The following is a 14,697-nucleotide window of genomic DNA, read 5'->3' as shown; positions in this document are numbered from 1 at the left end:
TGTCACGAAACATAGCATCACTGTGCTGGGAAGCTGCCAGGGACAAACCCGCTTTTTAACAAAAACACTCTTCGGCCAGATAATGCTGTCTGTTCACAGTACATATTCTGCTATTTGTGAGCATTGTGTAGCTGACTTTGGTTTGGTTTGAGAAAGATTTTCATTCCCTTTAAAAAATACACAGGAATGAATTTCCAGGAACCTACCAGGAAGGAAACCAAAGATGAAAGCAATTCAGGACTGAAAATACTGAATTAAAGATGCAGGAACGCATTCAACAATAATGAACCAGATATCCTCAGTGTGGATTGAGGAATGATGGAATCAGAGGTGGATCAATGATGTCTAGAAAGTACAAATCCAGATGAAATATATTTGGCAGAGTACATGCTTGTCTTTTGCAGCCAGCAGCAGTATGACCTCTGATATATAACAGGACTGCTGCTGATTTCTGCTTCTCCTCAGTAGCCCAGGCGACACAGAGTGGCAATAAACCCCGAACTGAGGTGAGATGTGACTCCCTTTCTGAGCAAAGCTGAACCCATTAACCACTGAAGATGTCATATATAGCGACTGAACGATCACTCATGTGCGGGGGGACATGGCGACTGCCTTACTGTTCGCGAACATTGGCTCAGTGAGCGGCTCAGTCGCTCGGTTTAGATGATGAGGAGAAAATATTGGTATAAATAGCTGGCTAGCACACTTTCTGACGAAAGATCTCCGTCAGAGAAACTGCAGCTGGTTTTGCTGGTCTGTTCTCTAAGAAGCCATGGTGGTGCAGTGGTTAGCACTGTTGCCTCATACTTCTGGGACCAGGGTTTGTGAGGGAATGGTGCATGAGTGTGCCCAGCAATTGGCTGGCCCCCTGTCCTGGGTTGTTCCCTGCCTCATGCCCATAGCTTCCAGGATAGGCTCTGGACCCGCGGATGGATGGATGGATGGATGGATGTATGGATGGATGGATGGATGGCTCAGTAAGTCACTGTACATTATTGTTGACGCCAGCATTCAAACTTAACAAAATATGGTGTGTATGTTTCTACGGAACGTGGATCACAGAATTGGGTGTAACTAGAGACATGCAGTTCCCCAATATGAATAAACAAAAGATATTAGGCAGATAGTGTTCAAGAGAAGGGCGGGCAGACTGACTGAGGACTTACAGTATCATACGCCTGCTTCTTCAAGGTGATGACTATTGTTTTTGTGAAAAGTGATAAGGGGTGAGATGGCAGTAGCTCATACAGGCCTCATCGCGCTGCCAGTGGGCGGCTGCTTCCATGGGGGGCACCTTCCAGTGATGGCCACCTTCACACGTCTAGATGGTGGCTGGGGAACTTGCCTGGAAAGGGAAAATCCATACAGAAAGGGTGTCTGACAAGGATAGTGGTGCATGAATCTGCTGATCTTTCCCAGATATTGTCAGTCTTAAGCATTTCTTCTTTAGAAAAAACGACGGTGACAATCTGGGCCCAGGTGTTGCTTTAGGAGTCACTGGAATTTCTCTACATGTTAAATCAACTTTCTAGTTGAGCATGCAAACAAGCGCAGTGTTTGTGAGGTGTGACTTTGGCTCATCGTGGTGTAAAAGACGCAGAATGCAGCTCCGCGGCTTCAGATTTGGAAAGAGGCCGACTGACTCCTGATTGCGAGTGACAACCGGAAACTCCCCATTTCAGTACCTTTATTAGCAAGAAAATGTTATATCTTTGATTCATCAAAGTAACCTCATCTAGCAGTTATAACAGCAGAGAGAATTCGAGGCATTCTTTGTACAAGGGACATCAAATACTGCTCTGTTCCATAGGATGAAACACTTAATTAGTGCATTTAAAGTTAAATGACAGCCTAGAATGTGACTATGTCATCACCACATAACCAGCTAATAGGATGTCAGACATGCACTGTTACATACCCTTTCTACGTTATAAAGGAAACTTGTTTTATTTGGCTTATATTTTCATTTATAGTTGTTCACTCAATTTTCCAGTGCTTAACAAGAATATAAATATGCAGTTTTTGAAATAAATGGAAAAGTGGTAAATAGCTGTGGGGTATGAAAACGTTTGACTGGTCGTACACACACACACACACACGCTCACACATACAGACACACACACGCAGTATCTGCACATGTGTGTATTTATAGAGCCTGCATATGTGCATGACGCAGCCATTTGTGGAAACGCCAGCCATCGTGCATGGTTACCTTGAGAGGACCTGGACTGGAGTCTTTTTGGAAAACAACGGTGTGTGGAGGGTGGGGGTGGGGGTGGGTGCAGGGCTGGAATGCGGGAGCGGCATGGAGGCTCAGAGGTCAGCGCTGCGGCCGTGCACCTCCAGGGCTGCGGGTTCGATTGCCACAGCCCCGCGCACAGGTTTCCTCCTGCAATACATAAATGAGTGTTTAGGTGAACTTTACACAATATGCGATCGTGAATTTCACAATGTGTAAGGGATCAACTTCCCACCCAGCACGTTTGTTAAGAATGTGTCCTTTCATGTTTTATTTAATGTTGCAAAAGACTTTCTGTGAATATAAAAATGCTCACCTGCCCGATGGTGTCAGTGGTTGTCAAAGGGCAGGATTAGGACGGCTGAGTCGGTCCACCACGTCAGCAGGGAGAGTCAGTGTGACAAAGCAATTTTGTGTGTGATCCACCCAATGTTGTGTGTGATCCACTGAGCACGGGACCTGAAGCATAAGTGATGCTTTGACCACACAGAGCTGCCTGGAAGACAGGGCTGCATGCCCGGAGACCGGACCGCATGAGCAGGATCTATTTCGTATAACATTGTATCGCAGAAAGTGAAAGCGGATCAGCTGAGATAGCATAGACCTGCTCAGTGGCGGATCAGCGGGCAGGTTTTCATGTGGAATGGAAACTCCGAGGGCGTCGATCATTCATGCACGCCGCGTTCCGGCTCCCGTTACTGTAAATCAGTCAGCTGGCGAGTTTGCGGCGCATGCTTGAGTGAGAAACCTGCGATGCGCAGCCTACGCTCACGTGCCACTGTACTGTGCTCGGTGTCCCTTGGTTGGGCCCCCGGGCTTCGGCAAAGCCACAGTGTCACATGACCATAGGAAATGCCCATAACACACAGCCATGGGACCTAATATATCAACCCACAAATTCTGCCATTTCTGGCCGACCTCAGGAGGAGACAAAGGGTCATGTGATCATCCTGCAAACGAGTGGGTGTGTCATGTGACATGAGACCTTCTAGTCTGCTCAAAAAGCTACAGTGAATGTACAAAGAGCGACTACAAGACAAAAGGATATATAGGATATATGGTAATATTTTGAGGCAATGATGAATGTGTTTTAGCAAAACATTGTCATTATATATAACGATCTCTGCTATGATCTGTGGGGTAAATCTCAGGGGACCAAAAGGTCCAAGTTTCCTTAATTGTTAAGTTCTAATCTGCCTTCCTTCTGAAGCCTTGACAGTCAGTGGAATTTGTAACTTCAAATAATTGTAGATGTGGGATATGTACCCAGTCCACATAGAAAACATGCTGGACAAGCAAAACACAAGCTGGGTTGAATGGATGAATGTTACATTTATATAGTTCTTTTAAAGACACCCAAAGCACTTTACAGAACCAATGTGGAGCCACTTCAACCACCACCAGTGTATCCCCACCTGGATAATGAGATGGCAGCCATTCTGCTCCAGTACGCTCAGCACACAGTAGCTAAGGTGGAGAAGGGGCATGACATCTTACGGCAAATCATATTATTCCATTATAGACCTAAAATTAGCTACATCAGAAGCGTTTGGGGCAGTTTGCAAACCCTACAGACTATTTACAAGGTAATAAAACTCTTACATACGCGTAAATGTGTGTGCAGACTTGTCTCAAATTGAAAATGTCATGCCAGCCAGCTGACCTAAGTTGGCAACCCTGAGAGTTCACCGGTTAGGTATAGGGGATGATTAGAAAGCCGGATCTGAAAGGGCCACAGTGGGTTACAAAACGCAGGAGTGAGATCCTGGAGTATGAATGACCTGATGGAAGTTAAACGTACCACAGGCAATACACTGTGCTCCACTGAAACATAAGCCCAATATGTGATATAGGGCGCAGGCAGCTGCAGAACAATCTTGAACTTCTACTGGAACCATTAAATGCAAGACAAAGTATAAATACTTGAAGGAAATTTGTTTTTTTTTCTATTTTCATCAAGAAAGGATCAAGTAAAACCAAAAATACTATTTTTCCGCCCGTGTGTCATTTCAACCTTAAATTCAGGTTTCGAGAGTCACACTAGGGACGTTCCACCTATCAAAGCACTCAGCAGGTTTGTAATCGGTGAATAGAACAGTCTGCCGCACCATCGAAGCTCCATGAAGCTGAACTCCGAAATACGCAACAGAAACATTAAAAAAATATATCACCAAGTGTCACCAGAAGCTGCGTGGATTACATAAGTAATTTATTGGTTATCTGCTGCGCAACAGATACGTCAAACTTCATACATCCAATCGACGAAATTACTTCATCAAAATATAAACTGTTGGCCACCTGTCGCTGGAGGTGCATCATTGATCTGAGCCTCGAGACATTCCTCATCCTACGGGGCCTTGGCAGGGCGGCGGGATGCTGTGTAACGGCTTCCATATGCCGAGAGGGTGCTTTTGGGGACGCGAGATAACGAACGTCCACGTGTACAGCCGGCGACGGCTGCACCTGGGGCTGATAACGAGGGCAGGAATGCGCTCCTCCTCTGGCTCCTGGCTTGACTTGCATGCTCCCCGCAAGTCCAAAATCAGTGCTCTTTCGCCACCCAGGGACATGTCCACACCTGTGACGTATACCTGCCCTGCAACTCCCAGTGTTTCTCAGAGGTGGGGGGGGGCACTCCCTACTGGCAGATCAGATCACTTCAGGCCCGCTAGCAGAGTCCACTTGTTTTACCTCGAAAACAGCCCCCACACATCTACCTACTATGACCGTTTCATGGGCATTTATCCAGTGCAAGGCTGCTGTGAGGCTGCAGCCTGTCTCAGGACAGTAAGAATCACTATAATAATTGTAATAATAATTTACATTTTTCTTGAAGTTAATACAGTTTTGTTGTATAATTAAATAAGGCAAATTATCTGTTTCTACATTTGTACTGTGTTATGCTAGTTGAGGAAGTGTGTTGAATCAGTTTTCTAAGATTAAAATAGGTATGCCAAATGGATAGAGTTTTTTACATTTTGATTGGTTATATCTGCCATGTGACTGCGATAACATGGAGTTTGGGGGACTGTTAAGGAGAGGGATAAAGGCGGTTCCATGCTGTTCATAAAGAAGTCTCTCTCCGTTACTGTTCTTTTATCTGAGGCATTGAAATGATGCTTTTTTATCATCTGCACATGTATAGGTACATTGTAATGCTTCTTTTTACATATCCTACCTTGCTCTCCTTTTGAAACACACACACTATATATATGTGCGTGTGCGAAGCCAGGGGTCCAGGCGTCCTTCAAGCGTTTCGTAGAGTTGAGAGCCTTGCTCAAGGCCTCAGTGGGGGTGTGATCATTTCTGCAGAGGTGACCTTCCCGTCACAAGCAGAGCAGCCGTGCACAGCGGTGCAGCCTTTTAGCGCGCATGCGTCCCAGCACCGGCCCTTCAGCTGTGCTGCAGAATTGCTCACCATTATTGCGAAATGTCATGCAAAGAAATTTCCCCATTTAAGAATCTCCGTTTATACACCGGGACGGTATCCGGAAGCCGTTTGCATGAAGCATCATGTGAAAGAGTGCACAGGGAAGAACATCAACATGCAGTGGTCTTTTCACATGTGGCTGTTTCCCCACCAGCAGAAGTGCTTCGGCTGTGAAACTGCTAGACGGAGACTTCCAAACTGGCCGTTCTCTAGAAGCAAAGACAGCCTGAGACCAACTGCGGTTTCAGATGACCTTTCATACTCTTTATTCCAGTATAGACCTAAAATTAGCTACATCAGAAGTGATGGGGCAGTTCGCAAACCCTACAGAATATTTACAAGGTAATTAAACTCTTACATACATGTAAATGCATGTGCATGTGTGAGCAGACTCGAACTGAAAATCTCATGCCAGCCAGCTGACCAAATTTGGCAACCCTGAGAGTTCACCGGTTAGGTATAGGGGATGATTAGAAAGCCGGATCTGAAAGGGCCACAGTGGGTTACAAAACACAGGAGTGAGATCCTGGAGTATGAATGACCTGATGGAAGTTAAACGTACCACAGTACTGTGCTCCACTGAAACGTAAGTCCAATATGTGATATAGGGCCTGTCATAGCTATCCTCTTCATCCTCAAACCCCAGAAAATAAGAAACATAGTGCTAAGGTAGCAGGAGATTCCTCTAGCCCCAGAGTGTGACACAGTGCTTCCCTCTAGTGGGAACGACGAAAACATCACCCCAACTTGTGGAACAGCATGAAATACTATTACAATCTTTCTCGGTTGCTTTGGAGCATTTCTCAAATGACAATTAATATTTGCAAAATAACAAGTGTAATCCCCACACCATAATGTCACTCCAGGAATTTATCATTGCTTCACCCAAATTCCCAAATGTTTTACTACATATATGCAAATTGTTTTGTACTATTGTCATCATTTTGCAGAATTTTCAGTTGCTTTAGTTTTGTTGGTCAAAATAGATAATGTAGATTCCCACTGTAATAATCTCACATACAAAACCTATATATGTATCTGATCATTGTGTTTGCCACCACATGCAAAACAGTTTATCAAGCTTTAAAAATGATTTAAAAATATATTCAATAAATTGCAGTGATACAACAATGTTGTGCTTTTGGTTCCCACAGCACATGATTTTGTTGTCATTTTGTTGTTCTTGTACTGCCTATTTACTGTTCTTGTGTTATACTATTTTGTTTGTTATCATACTGTGTCTCGAGATCTGAAGAAGTTACATGAGTGCTTCCTCTTGTCAGTGAACTTTACATACTGTAATGTTAAAATTGGTCTTTGATATGAAAAAGCATCTGTTTGCAAATGAAAAATGATCAGTCAGTGACAATGATAACGTGGGAACTGACTCTCGTTCAGAATTTTGAAGCATACTTACTCTGACTTAATGACAATATATCTAAGCATTTTGCCTCCCATGGTTAAAACGATGCTGATGTTACTTTTCATTTTTTTGGCACTAATTCATGGGTGGAATTATTTGCCTTTGAGACATGAGTTAATCATTTTGGGTAAGAACAGGCTTAAGTCGGCCTGCAGCTAAACCATAGTGTAGTGTTACATACATGAACTGTTTAGAAACATTCTCTTATAGTCATGAGAATGTTACGTATGTTTCACGAAATGTGCCAAAGCAGTCAAGAAAACTGTAAAACTCCAGGGAATGTGTGCAGAAATCAGAATGAACACAGAAAATTAACCTTTGGCAAATTTAAGACATACGTATATGAAAGCTCACTGTACTTAACAGATTTATAAATACTGCTTCTTAAACCATACACATCTTGATTTTGGAGTTCACATCATATTATGATCATATCAATGATCTGAGGAAGTGGAATCATGTTAAAAACCCAAAAATAGCAATAATATTATATATCTCCATCCATCTTATCCTGGGCATGGTAACAGGTGGGGTGGGGGCTCACACAGCATGGGGTGGGGTACACATACTCTCACACCAACAATCCTGAACCACCTTGGCACCATATATTATATTCTTTTAACCAGAGGTGGAAAGTTCCAGTCCAGAATGTACAAAATCGAGACCAAGATTTTATTCAAACCAACCAGTTAAGTAAAAAGCGTCAGAGTGACAGAGTAACAGTAACAGCTGGTTTGAATAGAACCTTAGTCTAGATATGTACTTTCTGGACCTGAACTTTCCACCTCTGTTTTTAACTTTGTGACTAGGTGGATCTTTGCTGTACCGTAATTAATGATTAATGATTAATGTATCAGTAAAAGCCTCAGGAAAATCACACCAATGGTCTCCAACCTTTTATACAGTGAGAGCGACTGTTACAAAGAAATTAACCTTGCAAACTACTGAGTCATGACGCGGTGCCCCTCTGTAAATTTAGCTGATTTTGGTTCTTTGTTTGGGGGGGGGTGGGGGGTGCTGATGGTGTCACAATAGATTATGAATGTTTTGCATATTGACCAGTCAGCATTATCAGGTGATGCACTGTATTCATCATCAGCTTTTAAGCTTGGCTAACTGTGAATAACCAGTCAGCATCCTGCAGACAGCATCCTGATACTGTCACTACCGCCTACGCTACCACTGCTAACGGCTGGGATGGGCTCAGTGACAGACTTAGACCACAGCTTAGACCAGTGTTTCCCAATCCGGTCCTCGGGGACCCACAGACAGTCCGCGTTTTGCTCCCTCCCAGCTCCTGGAGCAATAACGTGGACTGTCTGGAGGGGGCTGGGAGGGAGCAAAAACATGGACTGTCTGCGGGTCCCGAGGACCAGTTTGGGAAATATTGGCTCAGTTTGGGAAACACACACACACACACACACACACTTGGTCCAAGCAACTTCACCACCTTTCTTCCATGTTACTGGTAGCAACCTTCTGATCCTTCACTGCTGTGGTTTCATCTGGGCCGTAGCTTAACCCCCTCGCACCACAGGCCGTCTCTGCAGGGGTCAGCCGGCCCACTGAGAGCCCACCCACTGTATCCTGGCCAGGTCACTCAGGAGGGGCTTGATCCTCTGGTTCAGCTGGGGCAGCGTGGCCAGGGGCTCTCCAGCACAGAGCCCCAAGATGGTAGTGTGTCACAGCCGGCTCAGACACGGGGCCCAACCTCCGCCAAGTCAGAAACACACAACTGAATCCTACTAAATAATGCAAGGCTTAGAAAGAGACTGATACTGCAAACATGTTGTATTAGACTTCTAGCTCCATAAACACACAGTCAAATTTGGGGAAACTAATCTATGGTCCCTGTCTCTTTTTATCTCTTTGGTGAGCTGGCTGTAGTGAGATTTTCAATCTGAGACAAGCCTGCACATGCATATACATGCATGTAAGTTTTATTACCTTGTAAATAGTCTGTGGGGTTTGCAAACTACACCAATGCTTTAAATTTAGCTAATTTTAGGTTTATGATGGAATAACATGGATTCGGCGTAAGATGTCTTGCGTGAGAGTCTGAAAGCGTGAGTGTCACACCAGATACGTGAGAGTTGGCAGCCCTTAATTCTGTCCTGCCCTTTCACCACCTTAACTACTGTGTGGTGAGCGTACTGGAGCAAAATGGCTGCCAGCACATCATCCAGGTGGGTGCTATGTAGTTTTGGTGGTTGCAGTGGCTCCCCATTGCTTCTGTAAAGCACTTTGGGTTTATTGAAAAGTGCTATATAAATATAACATTCATTTATTCAACCTAGCTTATGCTTTGATTGTCCAACATGTTTTCTATGTGGACTGGGTGCATATCCAACATCTAGCATTATTTGAAGTTAAAAATTCCACTGTCAAGGCTTCAGAAGGAAGGCAGATGTGGGAGATGTAGCAACCTGGGACCTGAACCATCTCAAAGTGGGTCAGCAGGATTGAGAGTGGTAGCTATGGCTCTGCTCATGCTCTGTGGTTCTTTAGTACAATTCAAGGTTTTGGGCTATATAAAGGAAATATTACCTAATTTTGTTTCATACAATAACTAACAGGAACTAACCAATAAGTAACTGTAAAACAAAATATGCGCCAAAGTCATCAGACCCGCCGGGGGTCTCGAACGTACCACCAAGTAAACGCGAAACGAGACATACCAGTGGCCTGTACTACGAAGCGGGGTTACTGGCTTATCGGGGTAACTTGTTGGATTTAAGGTAGTCTGGGCAAAATGTAAGTGAGCGAATATGAAGTCCATTTAAACTGTGGTACCTTAAATCCGACAAGTTACCCCGATAAGCCAGTAACCCCGCTTCGTAGTACAGGCCACAGGTCACTTACTCAAATTGAATTCTGCATTAGTAACATAAAAGTGTGTGTGCTTTCCTCAGTATATTGTAAAATTAGGTATAAGCATTTTGCGTGAGCTCCCATCTTTCACATTAAGCATTTACGAAGTGATTAACATCTTCCCAGGGAGCAAATTACTGCCTTCCACGTAAGTCGACAAAAAATTTGGGCAAAAAAATTACATTCTTCAGACACCGAGAAAAATAGTAATAGATTATCAGTAGGTACTATGATAAGTCCTTCTGCTAAGTGATGAACTTAAATGCCGGATGCTTGGTAGAAACATTATTTCAGGAGAACAGAAACATACATAATTAGGCTACATAACCGTTAATCTAATTGTCTCCTTTACGTTATTTGGGTTTTTGTTGAAGCCGGAATCTTTTCAAGGACGGAACTTCTGTGGTGTCGCTCATTTTTGTTCCGCTTGAAAAAGGAAACGCGACTTCCGTTATCATCTCATAGAAGCGCTTCTCTTGTTAAACACACTAACTGTAATCTCCGCGTTTAACTAATGGATGAGACGGAGGTTAGAAGAACTCCATCTGTAATTGACCGATATTTCACGAGGTGGTACAAAACAGGTATATTTTGAACAGCTCTACAGCTTAAACGAAACTGGGAAGCTGATGTCTACATAGATCGGCAACTTATTGACTTATTAAGTTAATGTCATGTAACTTGGCGTGCGTTACTTTGCTCATGATACAGTTCACTTAATAATAATAATAAATCTCTCCAACCATTGCTGCACATGAGCAGCTCTATGCGAAATAAAGGTTGCGTCTTTTTAATGTTTTAGACCTCAAGGGTAAACCATGTGAGGACCACTGTATCCTGCAGCATTCGAACAGGTACGGAAAACGTACGAATTTCATCTGCCAAGAACAATACATAGGTGTTCTTTAAATAATTAGTACCGCAGTCATGGAGATAATGATTTGCTTTTAGCAAGTGTTAATTTCAATGTTTTTCTTGAGATGAAGGAATGAATTAATAGATTAAATTGAATGACTTCCGAATGAATTCTGGGTATGAATTTTTCACAGCGAGATAATTCAGAGTCCCTTTAAAAGTGCAGATTGAAAATGCCACTTTAATGAAGAACTCCGAGGCACCAATATCAGTTTGTCTGAGTAATGACCGGCTGAGGGCAACAAGTTGTGAAGTAAAAGCCTCTTCCAATTAACTTCATCGCCTAGGAGCAGATTGTTTCTATAGTAACGCAAAAGCATGCTTTATAGCAATTTAAATGTTGGCTGTTAAAAGGAAATAGCCATTTCGGAGACAGTTTCTACCATGGTTAAAACACCTGCATAATCTAATTTTGAAATCCATTTGATACTGGGAAGTTGTATTTGTATAATCTTGGAGAGTATTCTTAAATACCTTTTGTCACTATACCATCTCCGTATGGTAAAATAGTCTCATTAATGCAATTGGCAACGCATGCTGAACACTTCGAAGGGTTTTATCAGTGGTCTGTCTCTTGTCTTTGCAGAATCTGTGTGATCACTCTCGCTGAGTCACACCCGCTTCTGCAGAACGGGAAGGCTATAGAGAGCATCAACTATCAGATCAGTGCCGGTTGTAGCCGTCTACAGAACAAAGTGTCTGGGAAATCAAAACGAGTTAAGTGACACCTTATTTGTTCCATGTGTTTTTTTATGTCTCTGTTGGTATGATTGGACAGCAATGCATTTGCCATTGTTAAGCACATGTTCCTTGTGTGATGTAGCTAATTACAGTTTACTTTATGCAGTCAATCATTATGGAACTGCTTGCGACCACTAGCATTCTTCCAATCTGTTGTATGTACATGTAGCTCAGTCTCTGATGTCTCCGTTAAAATGATTTCTGTTCATGTCTCAGGGTGGCCAGTTCCTCACGGAGCTCGCACCACTCTGCAGGATAAAGAACAGTGATGGGGAGGAATATACTGTTTACAGGTAGGAATCCTGCTCTAGTTAAAAGTAGAAGTTAAATATACATCAAATAAAAAGAAATCTCTGCTCTCAGAGGCCCGTTCTTTGTCTGAAATGACTCCTCTCACTTTTCCAGCTGTGTCAGGGGCCGTCTGTTGGAGGTCAATGAAGACATTCTCACAAGGCCAAACCTTTTACTTGAAAAGGTGCACCCTACTTTTCAGTAAATGTACTGTGGTTTCCATGACGACACAACGGTACGACGTATATGCTGACTATAGACTGATCTAACTTATATTCTTACTGCAGTTTCCTTTTTTCTTTTTATTCATCTGCCCCAGCCGTCCGCCGAAGGCTACATCGCAGTCCTCCTCCCAAAATTTGAAGAGAGCAAGAGCATAACAGACACTCTCCTCACCAGAGCCGAATACGAAGACATTCTCTTGAAAAGATCAGCTGTGAAAGTGGACCAGTGAGGAGACAGGGACGGACAGGGTTGCTATGGATACCACGGCCATTTTCTGAAGCCTAAAAGTACGGTGGCTGTTACTGCTGCATTGTGGGTAAACCTGGACGGACACGTCATCCCCTCCACTGCTTTTTGTTGGGCTCTTTTAAGACACAAACCTTTCAGACTCGGGGCGTGTAATTTGGCTTAATCAGCTGTTCCTTATGAAAACAAACTCAAGACCATTTAAGGTTAGGAGTAAAGGACCTTTTATTTTAAAAGTTAAACATGTACAGACTTATGGGAAAGGTAAAAGAAAATAAATGGATTTACTTAGAAAAATAAATATGTCCGAAGTCCAATACATTCACCTTGTTCAGTAACCACTGTCCAGCCAGCCTACCATTGAGGCCCAATGTTCATCTTAGGCACAACACTCTAATGTAAGGTCACCCTAAGCGTCTGACTGCATGAAACACAAGCACACCATGTTTAAAAGGTCAGATTAAGGCAGTTTGCAGTCCTACAGTATGGATGTAAACGCAAGTGTGTGTTCACATGTAAGAAATACCAATCTGTTTCGGTGTAAATTAGTAAGTGTGTACACAAGTAACAAAGCCGTAAGTAACAAGCTTCACTGGCTCATCCGTCATTTGACATATCAAAAGTGTAATATTCCAAAAGAACGTCCCTCTTTAGTACTGCCATATCCACACATAGGAGACTGTCACTCTTTTCTAAAATTCAGTTTATTTGTGATACTTGTGGGTTTTCAAGTGGGTCTTTATTCAGACGGTGAGCTTTTGTACCTATGAGTCAGTACCAGTATCGAAAGTTCTGTGATGCCACTTTAGATAGTGGAACAAGCTCTGCAATCTGACATTATCAGCAGTGAAATACGACGCTAAGCTTTATTGTTCCGATGTAATTGCTTTGTCTTGAAGGGGAGAGAGTCCTTATGTTTTTGTAAAGGAGCTGAGCGTCTCTGCTAAACTCAACAGCATCCATTAAACATTAAAAAAGTTACGAGTCCTCCCTTTTGGTTAACACACCTGACATTTCATTGTGTGAAATGTAACAGAAAAAAATAGTCATGTCACGTAGTGCCTCCCTGTTTGGTATTAAAATGCACAAGAGGACTGTAGGAGGCGCCAGTGAGTCTCCCGTGCCTCCGGGAGTTTCATGCCTGATTCCGATAGTCACCCTTGATTAGCGCTAGAAAACCCACCAGTGATGTAAGCACTCGGAAGTCACGGGCGAATTGGACTCGGCCGGTTACGTAAAATCAAGACGATTAGGGGGTGAGACGACTGCACGTGTCTGTAAGGCTGTTTGACAGCATTTACTAGGGTAAAAAAAGGGGTTAAAAACCAGTTAGCATACTGCATGCGTAGTTCTGCATTTTATATTCTTCCCCGTGCTTTGGCTAATGGTCGTGTGAGACACTACAGGCACGTCACAAAGCGATGCTCTCGATGCACAGTGATCGATGCAGAACCAAGCTGCAAGCCCGGAGCTTCACACGGCGCCCCCTGCTGGGGAAACGAGGGCGGTGCTCAGCAGAGGATACTCTGAGGCTCCCCATGAGAGTGAAGCTGGACTATTTGCTCTCCAGGAAGGTCAGGCTGGCCATGTGTTGCTCCAGAGACTTGACCCCGAAGCCATTGGCGTTCCTCCCATGCAGCGGGTCGTCTTTCACGGGGGACTGTCTGTCTCTCCAGCTTCCCGGGGAGCCCAGGCTGCTGACATCTGACCTGTACTGTATGTGGGAGTGAGGCAAAGGGGAGAATTCAAACTCCGCTCACGGTACATGCATACCAACCGTGGCTCATTAGCAATGGCTGATAAACAGCACCTGAATCTTCTTAACGAGCCTGTTGCAGACTTGAAGGAGGTAGACCACAACAGTCATGATGCTTTTGATACTCTGTATGGAAGAGTCCACCTGGAAACGACAAGACAGAGGAGAATTTGTGCTGCTGCAGTGGTCCTACATTTTACTGTGCCACATTTCAGTATTTGAAAGACTCCACGTTACCACACGATTGCAAAATAAATGAATGAATGATTTTGTTGTGACAATACGCAGTGACCAGGAAGCCCTGGCTGACACTGCACTCAGATCGGTAATGAACTCCGACAGCGTGTGTCAGAGCCGGGGATTAAACACTGTCACCGAGTACAAGTCCATGACAGGCGAGACTAATGACAGACCAAGAGCGAGACGACTAAAGATTCAGGCGAGCGTTGATTTCCCATCATTCCTGCCGAGCCGGCAGTTTCCGCTACCCGCCAGCACCTTACTGCAAGATCCCCTGGCCACTGATTAAAAATGTTAAGGTTTAAAATAAAAAGAAAGGG

The 14,697-nt window shown here is 43.7% G+C and overlaps 2 protein-coding genes across 4 annotated transcripts in view; one reads left to right on the top strand and one right to left on the bottom strand.

The window, feature by feature from the left end:
• The first annotated feature begins 10,352 nt into the window (after positions 1 to 10,352).
• On the top strand, positions 10,353 to 12,682 carry abitram (actin binding transcription modulator). The gene is made up of 6 exons (XM_023811940.2): positions 10,353 to 10,547; positions 10,766 to 10,817; positions 11,465 to 11,594; positions 11,836 to 11,912; positions 12,025 to 12,094; positions 12,230 to 12,682. Exons 1-6 carry the CDS (start codon positions 10,478 to 10,480, stop codon positions 12,362 to 12,364), a joined length of 534 nt encoding a protein of 177 aa, XP_023667708.1. The 5' UTR covers positions 10,353 to 10,477; the 3' UTR covers positions 12,365 to 12,682.
• The window catches only part of ctnnal1 (catenin (cadherin-associated protein), alpha-like 1), a 37,658-nt gene continuing 35,549 nt past the window's right edge, over positions 12,589 to 14,697 (bottom strand). For all 3 annotated transcript variants that reach the window (XM_023811939.2, XM_023811937.2, XM_023811938.2), the window contains exons 18-19: positions 14,192 to 14,281; positions 12,589 to 14,095 (exon numbers count right to left, since the gene is read on the bottom strand). In XM_023811939.2, coding sequence (XP_023667707.1) covers positions 13,937 to 14,095; positions 14,192 to 14,281 — 249 coding nt within the window. In that variant the 3' untranslated portion in view covers positions 12,589 to 13,936. The remainder of the gene's footprint in view (positions 14,096 to 14,191; positions 14,282 to 14,697) is intronic.

This window comes from Paramormyrops kingsleyae, chromosome 23 (assembly GCF_048594095.1).
Source record: "Paramormyrops kingsleyae isolate MSU_618 chromosome 23, PKINGS_0.4, whole genome shotgun sequence".
Classification (NCBI taxonomy): Eukaryota; Metazoa; Chordata; class Actinopteri; order Osteoglossiformes; family Mormyridae; genus Paramormyrops; species Paramormyrops kingsleyae.
The sequence above is the reverse complement of the archived record's forward strand: the minus strand, read 5'-3'. Positions and strand labels throughout refer to the sequence as shown.

What these genes read in the sequence shown, in the direction of transcription:
- abitram (XM_023811940.2), top strand. Translation starts at nt 10,478, where the DNA reads ATGGATGAGACGGAGGTTAGAAGAACTCCATCTGTAATTGACCGATAT. An exon ending in CACGAGGTGGTACAAAACAG is followed by an intron (nt 10,548 to 10,765) that starts GTATATTTTGAA and finishes TTAATGTTTTAG; the next exon opens with ACCTCAAGGGTAAACCATGT. An exon ending in GAGGAATATACTGTTTACAG is followed by an intron (nt 11,913 to 12,024) that starts GTAGGAATCCTG and finishes TCACTTTTCCAG; the next exon opens with CTGTGTCAGGGGCCGTCTGT.